The sequence below is a fragment of the Hyla sarda genome, chromosome 8 (assembly GCF_029499605.1).
Source record: "Hyla sarda isolate aHylSar1 chromosome 8, aHylSar1.hap1, whole genome shotgun sequence".
In the NCBI taxonomy this organism is placed as follows: domain Eukaryota; kingdom Metazoa; phylum Chordata; class Amphibia; order Anura; family Hylidae; genus Hyla; species Hyla sarda.
The window spans coordinates 21,975,593-21,993,973 of record NC_079196.1 but is presented as its reverse complement, the minus strand read 5'-3'; the positions used below and the strand labels follow the sequence as shown (position 1 = coordinate 21,993,973).

The 18,381-nt window shown below is 40.7% G+C and overlaps 1 protein-coding gene across 18 annotated transcripts in view; it reads right to left on the bottom strand.

The window, feature by feature from the left end:
• The window catches only part of R3HDM1 (R3H domain containing 1), a 104,717-nt gene extending 86,666 nt beyond the window's left edge, over positions 1-18,051 (bottom strand). For 16 of the 18 annotated variants that reach the window (XR_008847254.1, XR_008847255.1, XR_008847253.1 and 13 more), the window contains exons 1-3: positions 5,436-5,592; positions 2,713-2,921; positions 16-226 (exon numbers count right to left, since the gene is read on the bottom strand). Coding sequence is in view for 15 of the 18 variants with exons in the window: in XM_056536304.1 (XP_056392279.1) it covers positions 16-186 (171 nt within the window). In the remaining 3 variants the exon portion in view is untranslated. Of the gene's footprint in view, positions 1-15; positions 227-2,712; positions 2,922-5,435; positions 5,593-7,784; positions 7,926-18,033 lie in introns of those variants that run through there. The other 2 variants (XM_056536307.1, XM_056536306.1) reach the window with 2 other exon arrangements.
• Positions 18,052-18,381: the final 330 nt, after the last annotated feature.

The window sequence follows — 18,381 nt, the reverse complement described above, 5'->3', positions numbered from 1 at the left end:
GTGACATGGTCTTACCGTAGGGTCCTGCTTGTTATCACAACAACCCTCATCCTTTTCTGTCGGTCCTTTCTCGTGCCCTGCGGATTGGAGAAGGTTTTCGATGGAGCTGGAGTGGCTCAGGTCTATCTCGGATCCCTTCATTGCATCGGGGTCGTCTTTTACAGCAACAATACCAGACATCCTCATTGGAAAAGGTCACTTTAAAACTTTAAAGGATATACAAAACCTGAAGACATTGCACAAAACAAAAACAAAAAAGAGTGGGATTTTTAAAACTGGGAACAAAAAAATTAATAAAATTAAACATATTATCCAAGTCTAGTTTGGAATTGTTTCCTATGTACAGATGTAGCATAGACCTAGGTTACAGCACAGATGTGATTTGGTTTTACCAGTTGTATCGCACCAAAGGACACACTTGGCTCTGCTACATTAGTATTTACAAAGTAGAGTATATACAGGTCCATACATATTTAAAAAGTATAATAGGTTGCTTGGTTATTGCTAGAAAGTTTGGCCTTCTTGTGAGATTGTGTATTGAAATCAGCCACAAATTCTATCTTATCTGTTGTCAATACAATCATGGTCAGCACATCAGGGGTTAAAACGATTCTTATATATTCTTATTGTACACCCATTGTATACTGCAACAGCATCTTAACCAGTGCTCTTTATGGACTTTGCTATTCTTATTTAACCCTTGAGGTGTCACATTCCATCACAATTAACATAACACCCCCCCCTCCCCCCACACACACACACACCTAACCTATAAATACTCAGCGATGAACTATGAGGGAATCCTAAAATTCTTAATCTAATTCCCGATATAGTCAATCCAAGGTGGTCCACAGACTGAAGTATTCCTATTTAACCCTTGAAGTCTTGAAGCACGACTACCTGCAATCCTAATGCATGCTATTACAAATGTTATAGTCTACGGACCGCCAGAAGTCTATATTAAAAAACTTTAAGGACTTTTAAAATCTTTAATGAGAAAGTTAAAAGAAAAAAAATGTAACTGACATTTTTGTAATGTTTGCTCTATATATATATATATATATATATATATATATATATATATTATCTAAATTTAAATTTCAACAATACACACTTCTTTGCAACCCTGAATTTTTTTCATTTTATATTTTTGGTGTTAAGTGCATGGCCACTATTCTAAGCCACATGGTAAAAAGATTCTATAGCTGCTCATTCATTCATTCATTTCCTATTATAGGACAATAGAATATTCCATTGCATTCACTGCAGTCATTTGCTTGTTTGCATGCTGAAAATCAGCCCAGGGTGCCAATACTTCTGAAATGACACCAAATTAAATGCAAATAAGTGCCCCCACCACCCCCAGCCCCTTATTTTTCAGGGGCTATAATTCAGTAAAATAGGGGGTTGGCTTTAATTGTTTTCATGAAGTGTCAGCCAGGATTCTAAACATAGACTTTAACAATAGACCGGTTCCTGTTACCATGGGAACAAGAGAGGAGAAGCATTAGCTGCAGCTTCAAAAAAAAAAAAAAAAAAAAGTGCTGTACAGGTAGCAAGAACAAAAGAGCAGATTCCCAGCATACATATAAATATATTATCGCAGAAATATGCCAGACAAAGGCACGGGCAGATTTATCATCATCTGCTTTTAGTATTATGCTAAATAATCTGACCCCGGCACAGACCGAAACGTTGACATGATGCTGCAACAAGCCGGGATCCTTTGGAGTTTGGAGAGGTTCCCATGTGCCGGGTCGCCTCACAAACATCACTATAACCCCCGGCTTGTGAAGTCAAACTCTAATTTTCAGTAGAGGGAAGTAATTTGTTCAACGTACGGCGCTACGGACTATGTATTTGCTATATAAAAAAAGACAATGTTAGGGTGTAACGCAAACAAATATAGACAGGGGTGGCTTACCGATGAGAGATGAGAGATTAAAGACGTCGTCTATGTAGCTGTTAATGGACTACAACTGTAGGGGGCTATTTTGTTTATTTTTGAATTTTTCCTGATTTGCTTTTGATTTATAAACATTGCAAAAAAATTACAAAAGCAGAATGGAATGATACGATCCTGATAAAACTATGGAGGACAATTGTCTCCGAGTAACCCAAGACCCTATTAGATAAAGAAAGATTAAAAAATTGGAAGACAATATTGGAAGATTCCGTTGCGATTCATTACAGATCAGACCCCATTGTCTTCGTCCGTGCTCTTATCAAATCTGCTCTCCAATTAGCAAGCCCTTTTGGGTGACCTCCTCGAGAGGTGGGCAATTACCGGCCACTTCTCCCTTCTCCAAATCGCATCAAGAATGATCCATAGACAGACGAGAAGGTCAAGACTCCAGCAGGGCATTTATACCATTATTCTGCAGCTTTAGAAACATAGCTATGGCAATTATGGTCAAGTTCCGATAGCTGGAGCCATAGATATTTCCAAAGCGATTTCCAACAATCTGGTGCAGATTTGAAACTCTCAGCATGCCCAATCACCCTCTGGCTGTATGGACATGCGGAGACTTTCAGTCCCACCACTTAAAGAGTCTGCGGCATCACACACTATAAAAACATACATGCAATGAAACAAAAATGTATACCCATTTAGAACCAAGATTTGGGGGTATGGGAGGGTTTTAAGGTCACACATTTAGTTTTTTGGGATTTTGTTTGTAGGTTTGCAGGGGAGGGGGGTAGGAAATGTACCTGATAAATCCTACTGCTACGAGTATGTGATGTCCCAGAGTAACAAAGAGAAATATTTTCAGACTCCTTCCCACCGAGACTAAGCAGGATGTCAGTTGTAATGAACCATCTGGAAGGTGATAGAAGCCGTCCCATGTCCCTGTCACCAGTGGAAGGTCCTGGGCTGGGCGATGTGGCTGGAGGTCAAGTGCAGCATCTCTCGCACCAACCTAAAAAAGAAAAAAACACACAGATATATCTAGAGAGATGTACAAAACACATAGGTAGAACAATTTTTTTATTTTTTATTTTTTTTTAACAAAAAGTTGCCCCAAAATATCCAAGGTTCCGGACAGTAATCTTATTCGGTATACTTTTTCTCTGTAACCATAGATAATGCAATGTATTTATGACATAAAATACTTCACTGCCAAGAAATTCTGCCAAGAGATTTGGAAGCCTAATGGGAAAACAAGGCTGGGATTTGGCCATTTGCACAGATTTAATCATTCTAAACACCGGGATGTTAAACTAGAAAACATGTATAAAATAAATATATAAATAAAAATAAAATAAAATAAATACAGAAAAAATGAACAAAAAAAATAAACTTTAGAACGGTAGAAAAATTTTTGCTTTAAAAAAAAATCTAATTTTTTTTTAAATTAAATAAAAAAAATTTAAAATTTTAAGCATCTGTTAACACGATTCTGGCTTTGCAGACCTGAGATACCTCGACATATATTGCAGCCTGCATCATCATCTGCTTATTATCACCAGTGGGAACGTTCTGCCTAGAAGGACACGGTATTAAGCGCCTCCTTAAATATTATGCAGAATGTTAAACTTCAAAAAAAAAAAAAAAAAAGGGAGGAAAACCAGAAGGAAAGACGATGAGAGATTCACAGCACATCAACAGGGCCAGCCGTGTCGTTTTATCCTATTAAAACTAAATCAATCGCAGTCACCTGGTTACAAGCCAAGGTGATCTCTGGAGGGGTGGGAAAAAACCTGCAGCACGGAGGGGGAAGGAAAGTGCAATAATCTGCTGTATGGTCCATCAAAGGGGCTACGCATGGCAGGGGGGCTTTAGGTTCACAACACTGAGCATGCAACCTATTCACAGCTCTGACAACACAGCATAAGAGAACATTACATGATAATGAGGTGCTGCTGGACCCCCCATCTTTGGGAACTGAATTTTTTCCTCCCTCTAGGAGTGTTACCGTCCTGACCAATGTTTAGGTCTTGCATAGAGTAACGCATGGCTATAAATGGTGCTTTTTTGGCCAAGTAAGAATATTTTAAAACACATTTCATCCAAAACTTGATTTTGATTATAAAAAAAAACTTCCAAAAACAATAATTACAAATAAAAATGCAAAACCTATTTGCAACTAAGATAGATTGTTGGCGCACAGACAGCGTAACAGCTGGTTAGTAACACATTGGAGGGATTTGGACTTGGTGAGAGTTTGGATACTACTGAAGAGCCGGACGGGACCCAAGTGGTGACCTATTCCTTACATGCCCCATATTCTCTGATACACTGCAGTTCACTAAATACTCCAGTATAAGGCAAATGTAGAGGAATCCTCTGGTTACATGTTCATTTTCTAATACACATGTTAGTTATTTTTGATAAATAAAAATATACAATTTGTTTAAATACTACTTTAAGATGTTTTAAAGCACACCAAAACATTTTTTGGATACATACATACAGTATCACAAAATGCAGGAAAAGAAATGTATATAAACATATAAGATAGACAGACAGATGATAGATAGATAGATATGAGAGAGAGATAGATGAATGATGGATATGAGAGAGATAGATAGATAGATATGAGATGGATAGATAGATAGATGATAGATAGGAGATAGATATATGAGAGATAGATAGATGAATGATAGATATGAGAGAGATATGAGAGAGATAGATGAATGATGGATATGAGAGAGATAGATAGATAGATATGAGAGATAGATAGATAGATAGATAGATAGATATGAGATGGATAGATAGATAGATGATAGATAGATAGATATATGAGAGATAGATAGATAGATGAATGATAGATATGAGAGAGAGATATGAGATAGATAGATAGATGATAGATAGATAGATATATGAGAGATAGATAGATAGATAGATAGATGAATGATAGATATGAGAGAGAGATATGAGATAGATAGATATGAGAGATAGATAGATAGATGGATGATACATGAGATAGATAGGGTATGTAAGTTATAGATATGAAATAAATAAAAAGATATGAAATAGATGGAAAGATAGATAAATATTAGATAGATGGACACACGAACCGTATATAAAAAAGATACAACATTTTTTAAACATTTCATTATATTCCCTTAAAAGAAACAATGTACATCAATAATCTGTTACATTCCAAAAAACATGACAACTCTGACGATCAAATCCTTTAAAACCATCCAGAAAAATATTTTTTTTTTAAAACCACACAAATAAAATAAAAAAACATAGAAGCAACATCACTTCAATTTCTAAAAATTTGCCAAAAAATTAAAAATTGTTTGTTTTTTCTTTTTTGTAAATACCGGTGAAAAGAAAAGATTGTATTAGTAACACAAAAAAAGTACAATATAGAAAAAAAAAAAAAAAAAAAAAAAACGCAAGAAATAAAGTAGAATAAAATGCAAAATATAAAGCACGGTAGCTGGCAAGTCAAGGTCTTACTCTGCAAGTCGTCACATACCTGCACCATCCCGGCTTCTAGCTTCATTGCAACAAATTACAGAAGATGTGCTTTCCATAGCATCTACACAATTACTCTGAATTGCTCTTGGAGAGAGCGATTATTGCAACCCTGCACTTAGACGATGTTTCATGCACCTGGCAAACAGTCTGTTAAGGCAAAATACAGGAGGCTCGGAGTAAGCACACAGCCAACAGCTGCCCATAATGTGATGTCAGCGGCCGCCCAGCCAGTAACAGAGCAGAACCACTCAAATACGTCTCCAGCTAAATTCAGATCTTCATTAGCAATTCAGTAGCAGAAGATGTAAAAAAATAAATAAATAATTATATATAGAAAAGGAAAAAAAAAAAAAAAAGTGTGAACATGTGAAAATGCCAAGAGAGGGGACGGTGTATTTTACGCAGCAGTAAAAATAAGTAAGAAAAAAAAATAATAATAAATAAAAAAAAATTAAAGCATCTGCTAAAAAAGGAAAAGTGCTCACCTAAAATAAATAAATAAAATGCCATAAAATTCCCTTTCCAACCGCTGTTTTACGAGCCTGTACCGGAATGATAATGGACTCTGTTTCCTAACCAGGGCGCCTCGAGCTGTTGTAGAACTACAACTTCCAGTGTGTCTGGGCTTGCTGGGAGTTGTAGTTTTGCAACAGTTGGAGGCGCCCTGGTTGGGAAAAAAATGGTCTAAACATACAGTAAATAGTAATAAATAAAATCTGTGCAAAGAGCAGTATGAGGGGGGGTGGGGGCATGATTTTTTTTTTTAAATAAATATTAATATATTAAACAATAATATAAATATATATACACTAGAAGAATTTAAACAAAAAAGTTTAATGGATCACATTTTTTTTAACATAGGTCTAAACCAGAGTTTCCCAACCAGTGTGCTTCGAGCTGTTGCAAAACTATAACTCCCAGCATGCCCGGACAGCCAAAGGGTAGTGTTTCCTAACCAGGGTGCCTCCAGCTGTTGCAAAACTACAACTCCTAGCATGCCCAGGCAGCCAAAGGGTAGTGTTTCCTAACCAGGGGGCCTCCAGCTGTTGCAAAACTACAACTCCTAGCATGCCCGGGCAGCCAAAGGGTAATGTTTCCTAACCAGGGTGCCTCCAGATGTTGCGAACCTACAACTCCCAGCATGCCTGGACAGCCAAAGGGTAGTGTTTCCTAACCAGGGTGCCTCCAGCTGCTGCAAAACTACAACTCCCAGCATTCCCGGACAGCCAAAGGGTAGTCATTCCTAACCAGGGTGCCTCCAGCTGCTGCAAAACTACAACTCCCAGCATTCCCGGACAGCCAAAGGGTAGTCATTCCTAACCAGGGTGCCTCCAGCTGTTGCAAAACTACAACTCCCAGCATGCCCGGACAGCCAAAGGGTAGTGTTTCCTAACCAAGGTGCTTCCAGCTGTTGCAAAACTACCACTCCCAGCATGCCCAGACAGCAAAAGGGTAGTGTTTCCTAACCAGGGTGCCTCCAGCTGTTGCAAAACTACAATTCCCAACATGCCCGCACAGCCAACGGCTGTGCGGGCATGCTGGGAATCGTAGTTTTGCAACAGCTGGAGGCACCCTGGTTAGGAAACATTACTCTAAACATACTGCAAATAAATAAAAACTGCAAAGAACAGTATGGGGGAGGGGGGGGGGGTTGTTTAATTAGACATTTTCTTTATCTATTTCAAATTTAAATAATAAATATTATTGAATAATATTAATACAAATATTTTTTAACAAACAATGGAAAATAATTTTTAAAAGAATTTTTTTTTTTTTTTTTTTTTTAAACACTGGATTTTTTTTGTAATTTGCCACAAAAAAACGGTTGTGTTCTATATGATGTATATAAATATATACACACATATATATATATATATATATATATATATATATATATATATATGTGTGCAAAAGAATGCAGAACATTGCGAACTGTGGGAAGTTGCAGCCACGGCAACGTAAGTAGAAGGAGTGTTATGAATTGTAAAACGTAAATAAATAAAATAAATATATAAATAAATAAAAATCTGGAGCTATTTTATTCTGCAAAACCTAAAACGGGAAAAAAAAATAAAAAAATAAATAGAAAAAATATTCTGCTGTGCCGAGCGCTGACATCACCCGCAGCTCCCCCCGGTTATTGGCTGACATCACGCAGCACACAGAAGGCGTGCATGTCACTTTAAGGATGGATGTGTCCTCACTATACAGAATAGCAAGACCCCCCCACCCCACCCCACCCCACCCCACCCCACCCCACCAAGGATGCTGCACCTGCAGCTTTAGAGCAACACCTCTCCACGACAGCCCTATCGGTCTTGCAGACAACAACAAGGACCACCTTTACCTGTCTCGAGTTACATTGGAGTCTTCTCCATCCAGAGCTGCATTCACAATTCTGTTGGGGGGGGGGTTTCTTGTTACCTCTCAGGTTGCCAGATCTCACTGCAAACCCTTGGTGGTTCGGGGTCTGTATGGAGCATGCTCTGTGACGGAGCATTGTGGGAAGTGTAGTTCTTGCAGCGGGCAGCGTGCAGTAGTCGGATGGTGAAAGGAACTACGTTTCCCACGGTGTAGTGCACTCGGGTGGCGGTGCATTGTGGGAGCTGAAAAAAGACAATTCTGTATCTCAGCTCAGCTGTCAGGGGTGTGCCTGTCTGCACAGCGGTTCAATGCCCCAACCGGCAGAATTCTCAATGTGCATGGAGGGGAACGATACAATGTAGCGAGAGGAGTTGTAACTAATAATGATACATAATGGTTCAATATGTAATCAGGATCTCTCTTCCAGAGGAGGAAGGAGACCCCATCTGTAATTTCTCTATATACTATTAAAGGGATAGGCAATCAGATTTTAATAATAAAAAAAATACTGCAACAAAATGACTCCCTAAGGCAGTGTTTCCCAACCAGTGTGCCTCCAGCTGTTGCAAAACTACAAGTCCCAGCATGCCCGGACATACGTTGGCAGAATTCTCAATGTGCATGGAGGGAAACCAGTCAATGTAGCGAGAGGAGTTGTCACTAAACATGATACATGATGGTTCAATATGTGTCAGGATCTCTCTTCCAGAGGAGGAAGGAGACCCCATCTGTAATTTCTCTATAAACTATTAAAGGGATGTGCAATAAGATTTTAATAATAAAAAATATACTGCAACAAAATGACTCCCTAAGGCAGTGTTTCCCAACCAGTGTGCCTCCAGCTGTTGCAAAAATACAACTCCCAGCATGCCCGGACAGCCGTTGGCAGAATTCTCAATGTGCATGGAGGGAAACCATACAATGTAGCCAGAGGGGTTGTCACTAAACATGATACATGATGGTTCAATATGTGTCAGGATCTCTCTTCCAGAGGAGGAAGGAGACCCCATCTGTAATTTCTCTATATACTATTAAAGGGATGTGCAATCGGATTTTAATAATAAAAAAAATACTGCAACAAAATGACTCCCTAAGGCAGTGTTTCCCAACCAGTGTGCCTCCAGCTGTTGCAAAACTACAACTCCCAGCATGCCCGGACAGACGTTGGCAGAATTCTCAATGTGCATGGAGGGAAACCATACAATGTAGCCAGAGGGGTTGTCACTAAACATGATACATGATGGTTCAATATGTGTCAGGATCTCTTTTCCAGAGGAGGAAGGAGACCCCATCTGTAATTTCTCTATATTCTATTAAAGGGATGTGCAATCGGATTTTAATAATAAAAAAAATACTGCAACAAAATGACTCCCTAAGGCAGTGTTTCCCAACCAGTGTGCCTCCAGCTGTTGCAAAACTACAACTCCCAGCATGCCCGGACAGCATGCAATCAGATCTTAATAAAAAATACTGCAACAAAATGACTCCCTAAGGCAGCGTTTCCCAACCAGTGTGCCTCCAGCTGTTGCAAAACTACAACTCCCAGCATGCCCGGACAGCATGCAATCAGATCTTAATAAAAAATTCTGCAACAAAATGACTCCCTAAGGCAGTGTTTCCCAACCAGTGTGCCTCCAGCTGTTGGAAAACTACAACTCCCAGCATGCCCGGACAGCCTTTGGCTGTCCGGGCATGCTGGGAGTTGTAGTTTTGCAACATCTGGAGGCACACTGGTTGGGAAACGCTGCCCTAAGGTAAGTGAATAAATAGTGACAAGGGTTAATGCAGTATACAGAAAGCCATGTGTTCTGTGCCGAGTAATTCTGAGTGTCCACAACAATAATTGCTAACTAAACGGATAGAAAAACCCATCAAGTCTGAACAATAACCTTGTTGATTATTGATGAACTGATCAAACTGGAAGCTTTTAAATTTTCTCTTGTGTTGAAGTTTTAATGTTCTTTAGAATGGGAATTTTTGGGGGCGATCGTGTCCCGTAAACCCAACTAGGAGATGCCCTACAGTCTTGATTAGGGCATGTTCATATGGGTAAAGGTAAAGTGCGCGTTTACCGCGGCCAATTAAAGGGGTACTCCGGTGAAAACCTTTTTTCTTTTAAATCAACTGGTGGCAGAAAGTTAAACATATTTGTAAATTACTTCTATTAAAAAATCTTAATCCTTCCAGTACTTATTAGCTGCTGAATGCTACAGAGGAAATTCTTTTCTTTTTGGAACATCACGAACACAGTTCTCTCTGCTGACATCTCTGTCCATTTTAGCAACCATGCATAGCAGATGTATGCTAAGGGCAGCATGGTGGCTCAGTGGTTAGCTCTACTGCCTTGCAGTGCTGGGGACTTGGGTTCAAATCCCACTAAAGACAACAATAAATAAAGCATTATTATTATAATAACGTCAGCAGAGAGAACTGTGGTCGTGATGTAATCAGAGAGCATTCCAAAAAAAGAAAAGAATTTCCTCTGTAGTATTCAGCAGCTAATAAGTACTGGAAGGATTAAGATTTTTTAATAGAAGTAATTTACAAATATGTTTAACTTTCTGCCACCAGTTGATTTAAAAGAAAAAAGGTTTTCACCGGAGTACCCCTTTAAGTTGACCTTAATGGGGTCTGCTGTGGATTTTCTGCTGCAGAAATTCCGCCTGTGAAAACTCATAGGTAACCTTCCCGTGTAAGTGTAACCTTAGATTATGTTCCCACGGGTGGGGTGCGAGTGTATTTCCCGCTGAGGATTTGAGCCGCTGCGGGTTTTCCGTTGGCGATTTTCCTCAGTGGTGTGCACTCTTCGGTGATGTTCACACGACGGAATATCCGTGCGGAAAATTCCACCAGAAAATTCCGGCGAGAATTCAGCCAAAATTTACTGCCCATAGACTTTAATAGGATTCTGCTGTCCCATTCACACAATGTATATTCTGGAAAATGTAAAGACCAGTCTTTAATTTGGCGGAATCCCATTGAAGTCAATGGGGCTTTGAATTATAGCGGAATTCTGTGATTTCAGAACACAGAATTCTGCGGAAATTCCGGCAGAATTCCCCAATTTCATTTAGCAACCTTTGCGGAATAGAAATTGTGCATAATTGTGGAAATTCTACTGTCTGAACATGGCCTTAGGTTCTTTAACCCAGTGGTCTCCAAAGACCCACAGGTTGAGAAACACCTTGCAAAACTACAACTCCCAGCATGCTGGGCTCCATTAGGATTCTGTTTATCTAGCAGGATTTGACCGGAAAAAAAAATTATAATAATTAATTAAATTAATTAATACAGCTTGCAGCGTTTTTTTTTGTCTGGTTAAATCTTTCCAAATGAATGAAAAAAAATTGGAGCCCCGACGCAAATGTGAACCAAGCCTTAAAGGGGTAGTCCGGTGGAAAACTTTTTTTTTTTTTTAAATCAACTGGTGCCAGAAAGTTAAACAGATTTGTAAATTACTTCTATTAAAAAATCTTAATCCTTCCAGTACATATAAGCTGCTGAATACTACAGAGGAAATGATTTTCTTTTGAACACAGAGCTCTCTGCTGACATCACTGTCCAGAATAGGAGAAAATCCCCATAGAAAACATACGCTGCTCTGGACAGTTCCTAAAATGGATAGAGATGTCAGCAGAGAGCACTGTGTTCCAAAAAGAAAATTATTTACTCTGTAGTATTCAGCAGCTAATAAGTACTGACAGGCTTAAGATTTTTTAATTTACAAAACTGTTTAACTTTCTAGCACCAGTTGATTAAAAAAAAAAAAAGTTTTCCACCGGAGTACCCCTTTAAAGGGGTATTCTGGCCATGGACATCTTATCCACTATCCAAAAGGATAGGGGATATGATGTCTGATCGCGGGGGTCCCATTGCTGGGACCCCGCGATCTCCTTGTAGCCCCTGGCATTCTGTGCTGGGCGCTGCTCCCGAGACGTCACGCTCCTCCCATAAACATGAATGGAGGGGGCGTGGCTATGACTTCACGTCTCGGTTGCTATGGGCAACTTTTCTTTTGTACAGGTCTGGATAAAATCTTCCCCATAGTGTTATACCCCAGACAACCCCATAAATGTCAGGGCACCCTAATGAAAAAAGTAAATAAATAAATAAATAAAAACTTATTGAATAAGTTACCTAAAAAAAAGTAAATTTTTCATATTTTTGGTGACTGAATTAAGAAAGCTCCTGTAAGAGTTTAGTCCCTATGACAACCATTCCTTCTCTGTGCTTTTTTAACCTGTATGTTTTCATAGGGACGGTGAGCCTCATAGCAACCTGTATCTAGCTTCCAACACTCTTGCCTAGGTAAGCAAAAAAAATAAATGAAATAAAAAATTTAAATAAAAGAATAATTGGATGCTATGCGACCCAATGCTCCCATGAGAAAACATGGAGCTGCCAGTGTTGTCATGGGGACACATGCTCTAAAGGACTGTGTGAAGGCTTGTGTGGCTGTAATCTAAGGCAGGTTTCCCAACCAGGGTGCCTCCAGCTGTTGCAAAACTACAAATACGACGACCAATCCACTTTCCAGGAAACTGTTCATCTAGGAATACTCGGACCTGACACCCATAATGTGGTGGTCACCATCTTGCTGGAAAAACTCAGGGAACGTGCCAGGTCCGAGCATTCCTAGATGAACAGTTTCCTGGACAGTGGATTGGTCGTCGTGGGCCAGTTGAATGGCCCCCAAGGTCTCCCGATCTGACCCCCTTAGACTTTTATCTTTGGGGTCATCTGAAGGCAATTGTCTATGCTGTGAAGATACGAGATGTGCAGAACCTGAAACTACGGATCCTGGAAGCCTGTGCTAGCATTTCTCCTGCGGTGTATATAGTAGTATATAGCAGTGTATACGTATACTGGAGGCCTGTGTTAGCATTTCTCCTGCGGTGTATATAGTAGTATATAGCAGTGTATACGGATACTGGAAGCCTGTGCTAGCATTTCTCCTGCGGTGTATATAGTAGTATATAGCAGTGTATACGGATACTGGAAGCCTGTGCTAGCATTTCTCCTGCGGTTTATATAGTAGTATATAGCAGTGTATACGGATACTGGAAGCCTGTGCTAGCATTTCTCCTGCGGTGTATATAGTAGTATATAGCAGTGTATACGGATACTGGAAGCCTGTGCTAGCATTTCTCCTGCGGTGTATATAGTAGTATATAGCAGTATATACGGATACTGGAAGCCTGTGCTAGCATTTCTACTGCGGTGTATATAGTAGTATATAGCAGTGTATACGGATACTGGAAGCCTGTGCTACCATTTCTCCTGCGGTGTATATAGTAGTATATAGCAGTGTATACGGATACTGGAAGCCTGTGCCAGCATTTCTCCTGCGGTGTATATAGTAGTATATAGCAGTGTATACGGATACTGGAAGCCTGTGCTAGCATTTCTCCTGCGGTGTATATAGTAGTATATAGCAGTGTATACGGATACTGGAAGCCTGTGCTAGCATTTCTCCTGCGGTGTATATAGTAGTATATAGCAGTGTATACGGATACTGGAAGCCTGAGCTAGCATTTCTCCTGCGGTGTATATAGTAGTATATAGCAGTGTATATGGATACTGGAAGCCTGTGCCAGCATTTCTCCTGCGGTGTATATAGTAGTATATAGCAGTGTATACGGATACTGGAAGCCTGTGCTAGCATTTCTCCTGCGGTGTATATAGTAGTATATAGCAGTGTATACGGATACTGGAAGCCTGTGCCAGCATTTCTCCTGCGGTGTATATAGTAGTATATAGCAGTGTATACGGATACTGGAAGCCTGTGCTAGCATTTCTCCTGCGGTGTATATAGTAGTATATAGCAGTGTATACGGATACTGAAAGCCTGTGCTAGCATTTCTCCTGCGGTGTATATAGTAGTATATAGCAGTGTATACGGATACTGGAAGCCTGTGCTAGCATTTCTCCTGCGGTGTATATAGTAGTATATAGCAGTGTATACAGATACTGGAAGCCTGTGCTAGCATTTCTACTGCGGTGTATATAGTAGTATATAGCAGTGTATACGGATACCGGAAGCCTGTGCTAGCATTTCTCCTGCGGTGTATATAGTAGTATATAGCAGTGTATACGGATACTGGAAGCCTGTGCTAGCATTTCTCCTGCGGTGTATATAGTAGTATATAGCAGTATATACGGATACTGGAAGCCTGTGCTAGCATTTCTACTGCGGTGTATATAGTAGTATATAGCAGTGTATACGGATACTGGAAGCCTGTGCTACCATTTCTCCTGCGGTGTATATAGTAGTATATAGCAGTGTATACGGATACTGGAAGCCTGTGCCAGCATTTCTCCTGCGGTGTATATAGTAGTATATAGCAGTGTATACGGATACTGGAAGCCTGTGCTAGCATTTCTCCTGCGGTGTATATAGTAGTATATAGCAGTGTATACGGATACTGGAAGCCTGTGCTAGCATTTCTCCTGCGGTGTATATAGTAGTATATAGCAGTGTATACGGATACTGGAAGCCTGAGCTAGCATTTCTCCTGCGGTGTATATAGTAGTATATAGCAGTGTATATGGATACTGGAAGCCTGTGCCAGCATTTCTCCTGCGGTGTATATAGTAGTATATAGCAGTGTATACGGATACTGGAAGCCTGTGCTAGCATTTCTCCTGCGGTGTATATAGTAGTATATAGCAGTGTATACGGATACTGGAAGCCTGTGCCAGCATTTCTCCTGCGGTGTATATAGTAGTATATAGCAGTGTATACGGATACTGGAAGCCTGTGCTAGCATTTCTCCTGTGGTGTATATAGTAGTATATAGCAGTGTATACGGATACTGAAAGCCTGTGCTAGCATTTCTCCTGCGGTGTATATAGTAGTATATAGCAGTGTATACGGATACTGGAAGCCTGTGCTAGCATTTCTCCTGCGGTGTATATAGTAGTATATAGCAGTGTATACAGATACTGGAAGCCTGTGCTAGCATTTCTACTGCGGTGTATATAGTAGTATATAGCAGTGTATACGGATACCGGAAGCCTGTGCTAGCATTTCTCCTGCGGTGTATATAGTAGTATATAGCAGTGTATACAGATACTGGAAGCCTGTGCTAACATTTCTCCTGCGGTGTATATAGTAGTTTATAGCAGTATATAGAGAAGAGGGTTGCATTGACAATCCAACACAATGGGCAGCACATTGAACACATTTTATAAGTGGTCAGAAACTTGTAAATAACTCATGAAAGAATAAAGTTACATTAAAACCAAAACCCCATCATTGTTTTTCATGTGAAATTCCCAATAAGTTTGATGTGTCACATGACCCTCTTCCTATTGAAAAAACAGAAGTTGAATTCAAAATGGCCGACTTAAAAATGGCCACCATGGTCACCACCCATCTTGAAAAGTTTCCCCCCTCACATATACTAATGTGCCACAAACAGGAAGGTAATATCACTAACCATTTCTATTTTATTAAGGTGTATCCATAGAAATGGCCCACCCTGTATATCTGACAATAACACCTATTTTAAAGAATTAATGGAATTCTATTATTATATTTTTCTACAGTTCCTACAAGCTGACGGCTCTGACAAAGTGCCACTTAATTTATTAATATTTACAACTATGCCCTCCCAGTAGTGTGACTAAAAGAGAGCAGAATGACTGGAAGGTTGACTCAGGTCAGTATTATGCACTGTACCTGTATGCTGAGAGGTGTAGTTTTGCAACAGCTGGAGGCACACTGGTTGGGAAACACTGCTATAAGGGAAGGGGAGGCTGAGCCGCTACTGCCTTCTCTATATACTTGTGTCATCTTTCACAGCCTCTTCCTTATCACAGACAGAACAGCATAGTTTTAGGCCTAGTGGATTTTCTATACTATACATAAAATGTAAAATTTGAAAAACAAAAGTATATAACATAAATTAATACAAATTCTTAAAGAAATGATGTCTAAAATAGGAGCTCGATTTAAAGAATAGGACATATTCCAAACACACATTCCCTTTAAGAAATGACCTCTCCCAGCTAAAAGATTGCAGAAACTGCTTCTCAAGTACACGCTGCCAAGTTCATTGCTCCTACAGCTTTTGGACTCTCAACATGGCCAAACCTCCCAAATTGGGGTTCACATTAAAGGGGTACTCCAGTGGAAATAAACATTTCTTTAAATAAACTGGTTCCAGAAAGTTAAACAGATTTGTAAATTACTTCTATTAAAAAATCTTAACCCTTCCAGTACTTATCAGCTGCTGTATGCTCCAGGGGAAGTTGTGTAGTTCTCTCCAGTCTGACCACGTGCTCTCTGCTGACACCTCTGTCCATGTCAGGAACTGTCTAGAGCAGGAGCAAATCCCCATAGTAAACCTCTCCTGTTCTGGACAGTTCCTGATACGGACAGAGGTGTCAGCAGAGAGCACTGTGGTCAGACTGGAAAGAACTACACAACTTCCTGTGGATCATACAGCAGCTGATAAGTACCAGAAGGATTAAAAAAATGTAATAGAAGTCATTTACAAATCTGTTTAACTTTCTGGCACCAGTTGATTTGAAAAGAATTGTTTTCCACCGGAGTACCCCTTTAATCCACCCCGACAGGATCTACCAGCCCTGAATCCCTGAACATCACTGGTGTCTTTGCCTTTGTTAAAAAGCACCAGTGGGGGTGGGGGTGGGGGCGCGTGGGGGTGGATGGGGGAACTGATGCTATAACTGATCCCATTAATTTGAATGGGAATGTTCACATTCATCCAACGTCTCGATTTGGACTGCCGGATGATTGGATGCGATGGATGGCACCGGACAGGGGGAATGCAGAAACAATGGACGCCGGATACTACACAACTGATGCATGTTGTCATCGGTTGCGGCATCAGTTGCGTCGAGATATAGGCAGGGTTCACCAATGCCGGATGATGGACATATATGAACCCAGTCTATGGGTATCTTTACACGCCGGAATGTAAGCTCGGAAAGACATTCCACAGACAGCGGGCAAAAGGATGGCAAGGAATTTCCGAGCGGATTCCATAGCAACCAACGCCATGTCAATTCTTTCTGTGGTGACTGGAATGGGAATTTCCGCTGCCGTGTGCGCGGTGCAGCAGAATCGCATTGAAAACAATGGTTCTATGCTCCAAAGGAATTTCCATGGGGATTTTTTCTGCCTGAAACCGCCGTGTAAATATAGACTTTGGGCAAATAGATTTAAAGGGGTATTCCGGGCAAAAATATTTTATCCCCTATCCAAAAGATAGGGGATAAGGTGTCTGATCGCGGGGAGGGGGGCCGCTGCTGAGACCCCCCGGCGATCTCCCTGCAGCACCCGCATTCTATGCGGGGACTACGTCTCTCGTTTCGGAAACTTCCTGGGTTTCCGGGACTGGGGACGTGGCGTCACGCCACGCCCCCTCCATTCATGTCTATGGGAGGGGGCGTGATGGCCATCACGCCCCCTCCCATAGACATGAATGGAGGGGGCGTGGCGTGACGTCACGTCCCCAGTCCCGGAAACCTGGAGGTTTCCGAAACTGGAGACTCAGCACCCACAGGGAGATCGCGGGGGGTTATATTTTTGCCCGGAATACCCCTTTAATAGAGACAGTCGTCATCTGGAGAACTCAGCCTGGCCAGGTATTACTTCACCCTCCCAAATGTGTGGCCGGACGCAGCCTCCCCAGTATTATCATTGGGGAAGCAGAACTCAGACGATCATCTGAATTAAGGCGGAAATCACAGACGCTATATATAACTTGGATATTTAGCATTTTCCTTTAATTGGGTTCTTCCCAATGGGGGTGGGGTAGGGTGAGACCATAATGAGACCTCTCTCTCTCTCTCCCTCCCACAAGGAGATGACAATTACACATGATAAAACGCCTCTAATCCCAATTCTGTACAATATACAATTTCCTATGGGAGAGAACTCGTTGCTTCGCTCTACTATAACTGCGGCTCCAACGGGAGGCCGATAAAGAAAAAAGAAATAAATATATAAATAAATATATAGAACATTTTTGTAAAATGACCTGATTTTTTTTGTTTATCTTAATATAAAGCAAGTTTGACACTTAGATAATCCTGGTGCATTTTTTTTTGCATCCGTATTACGATGCAAGTTACAAGTTCCGGCTTTGCCAGGGGTCGGATGACCTGAACTGACAGACGTCACCTGACAACCGGAAACAATAATGGATCCATATTATGAGAGGATTAAAGTAACCGAAAATGTATAGAATGAGACGCACAACACGCCAGCTGCTGCCCTGTCACTGGATAACATGGGGGGAGATTTATCAAAACCTGTGCAAAGGAAAAGTTGCCCAGTTGCCCATAGCAACCAATCAGATCGCTTGTTTCATTTTGCAGAGGCCTTGGTTGCTATGGGCAACTGGGCAACTTTTCCTCAGGACAGGTTTTGATAAATCTCCCCCATACTGCATAACATCACTGCCTGACCCCCCCACCCCCCCTATGAAGAGGGGTTTGGGGTGATCATTTATTTAGGGTGCGTTCACACGCTATTTGTTTTTGCAGGTTTTCCGCTGCGTATTTGAAAGGGTGCAGGCTCTTCTCGGTTGTCCGCAACAGATTTT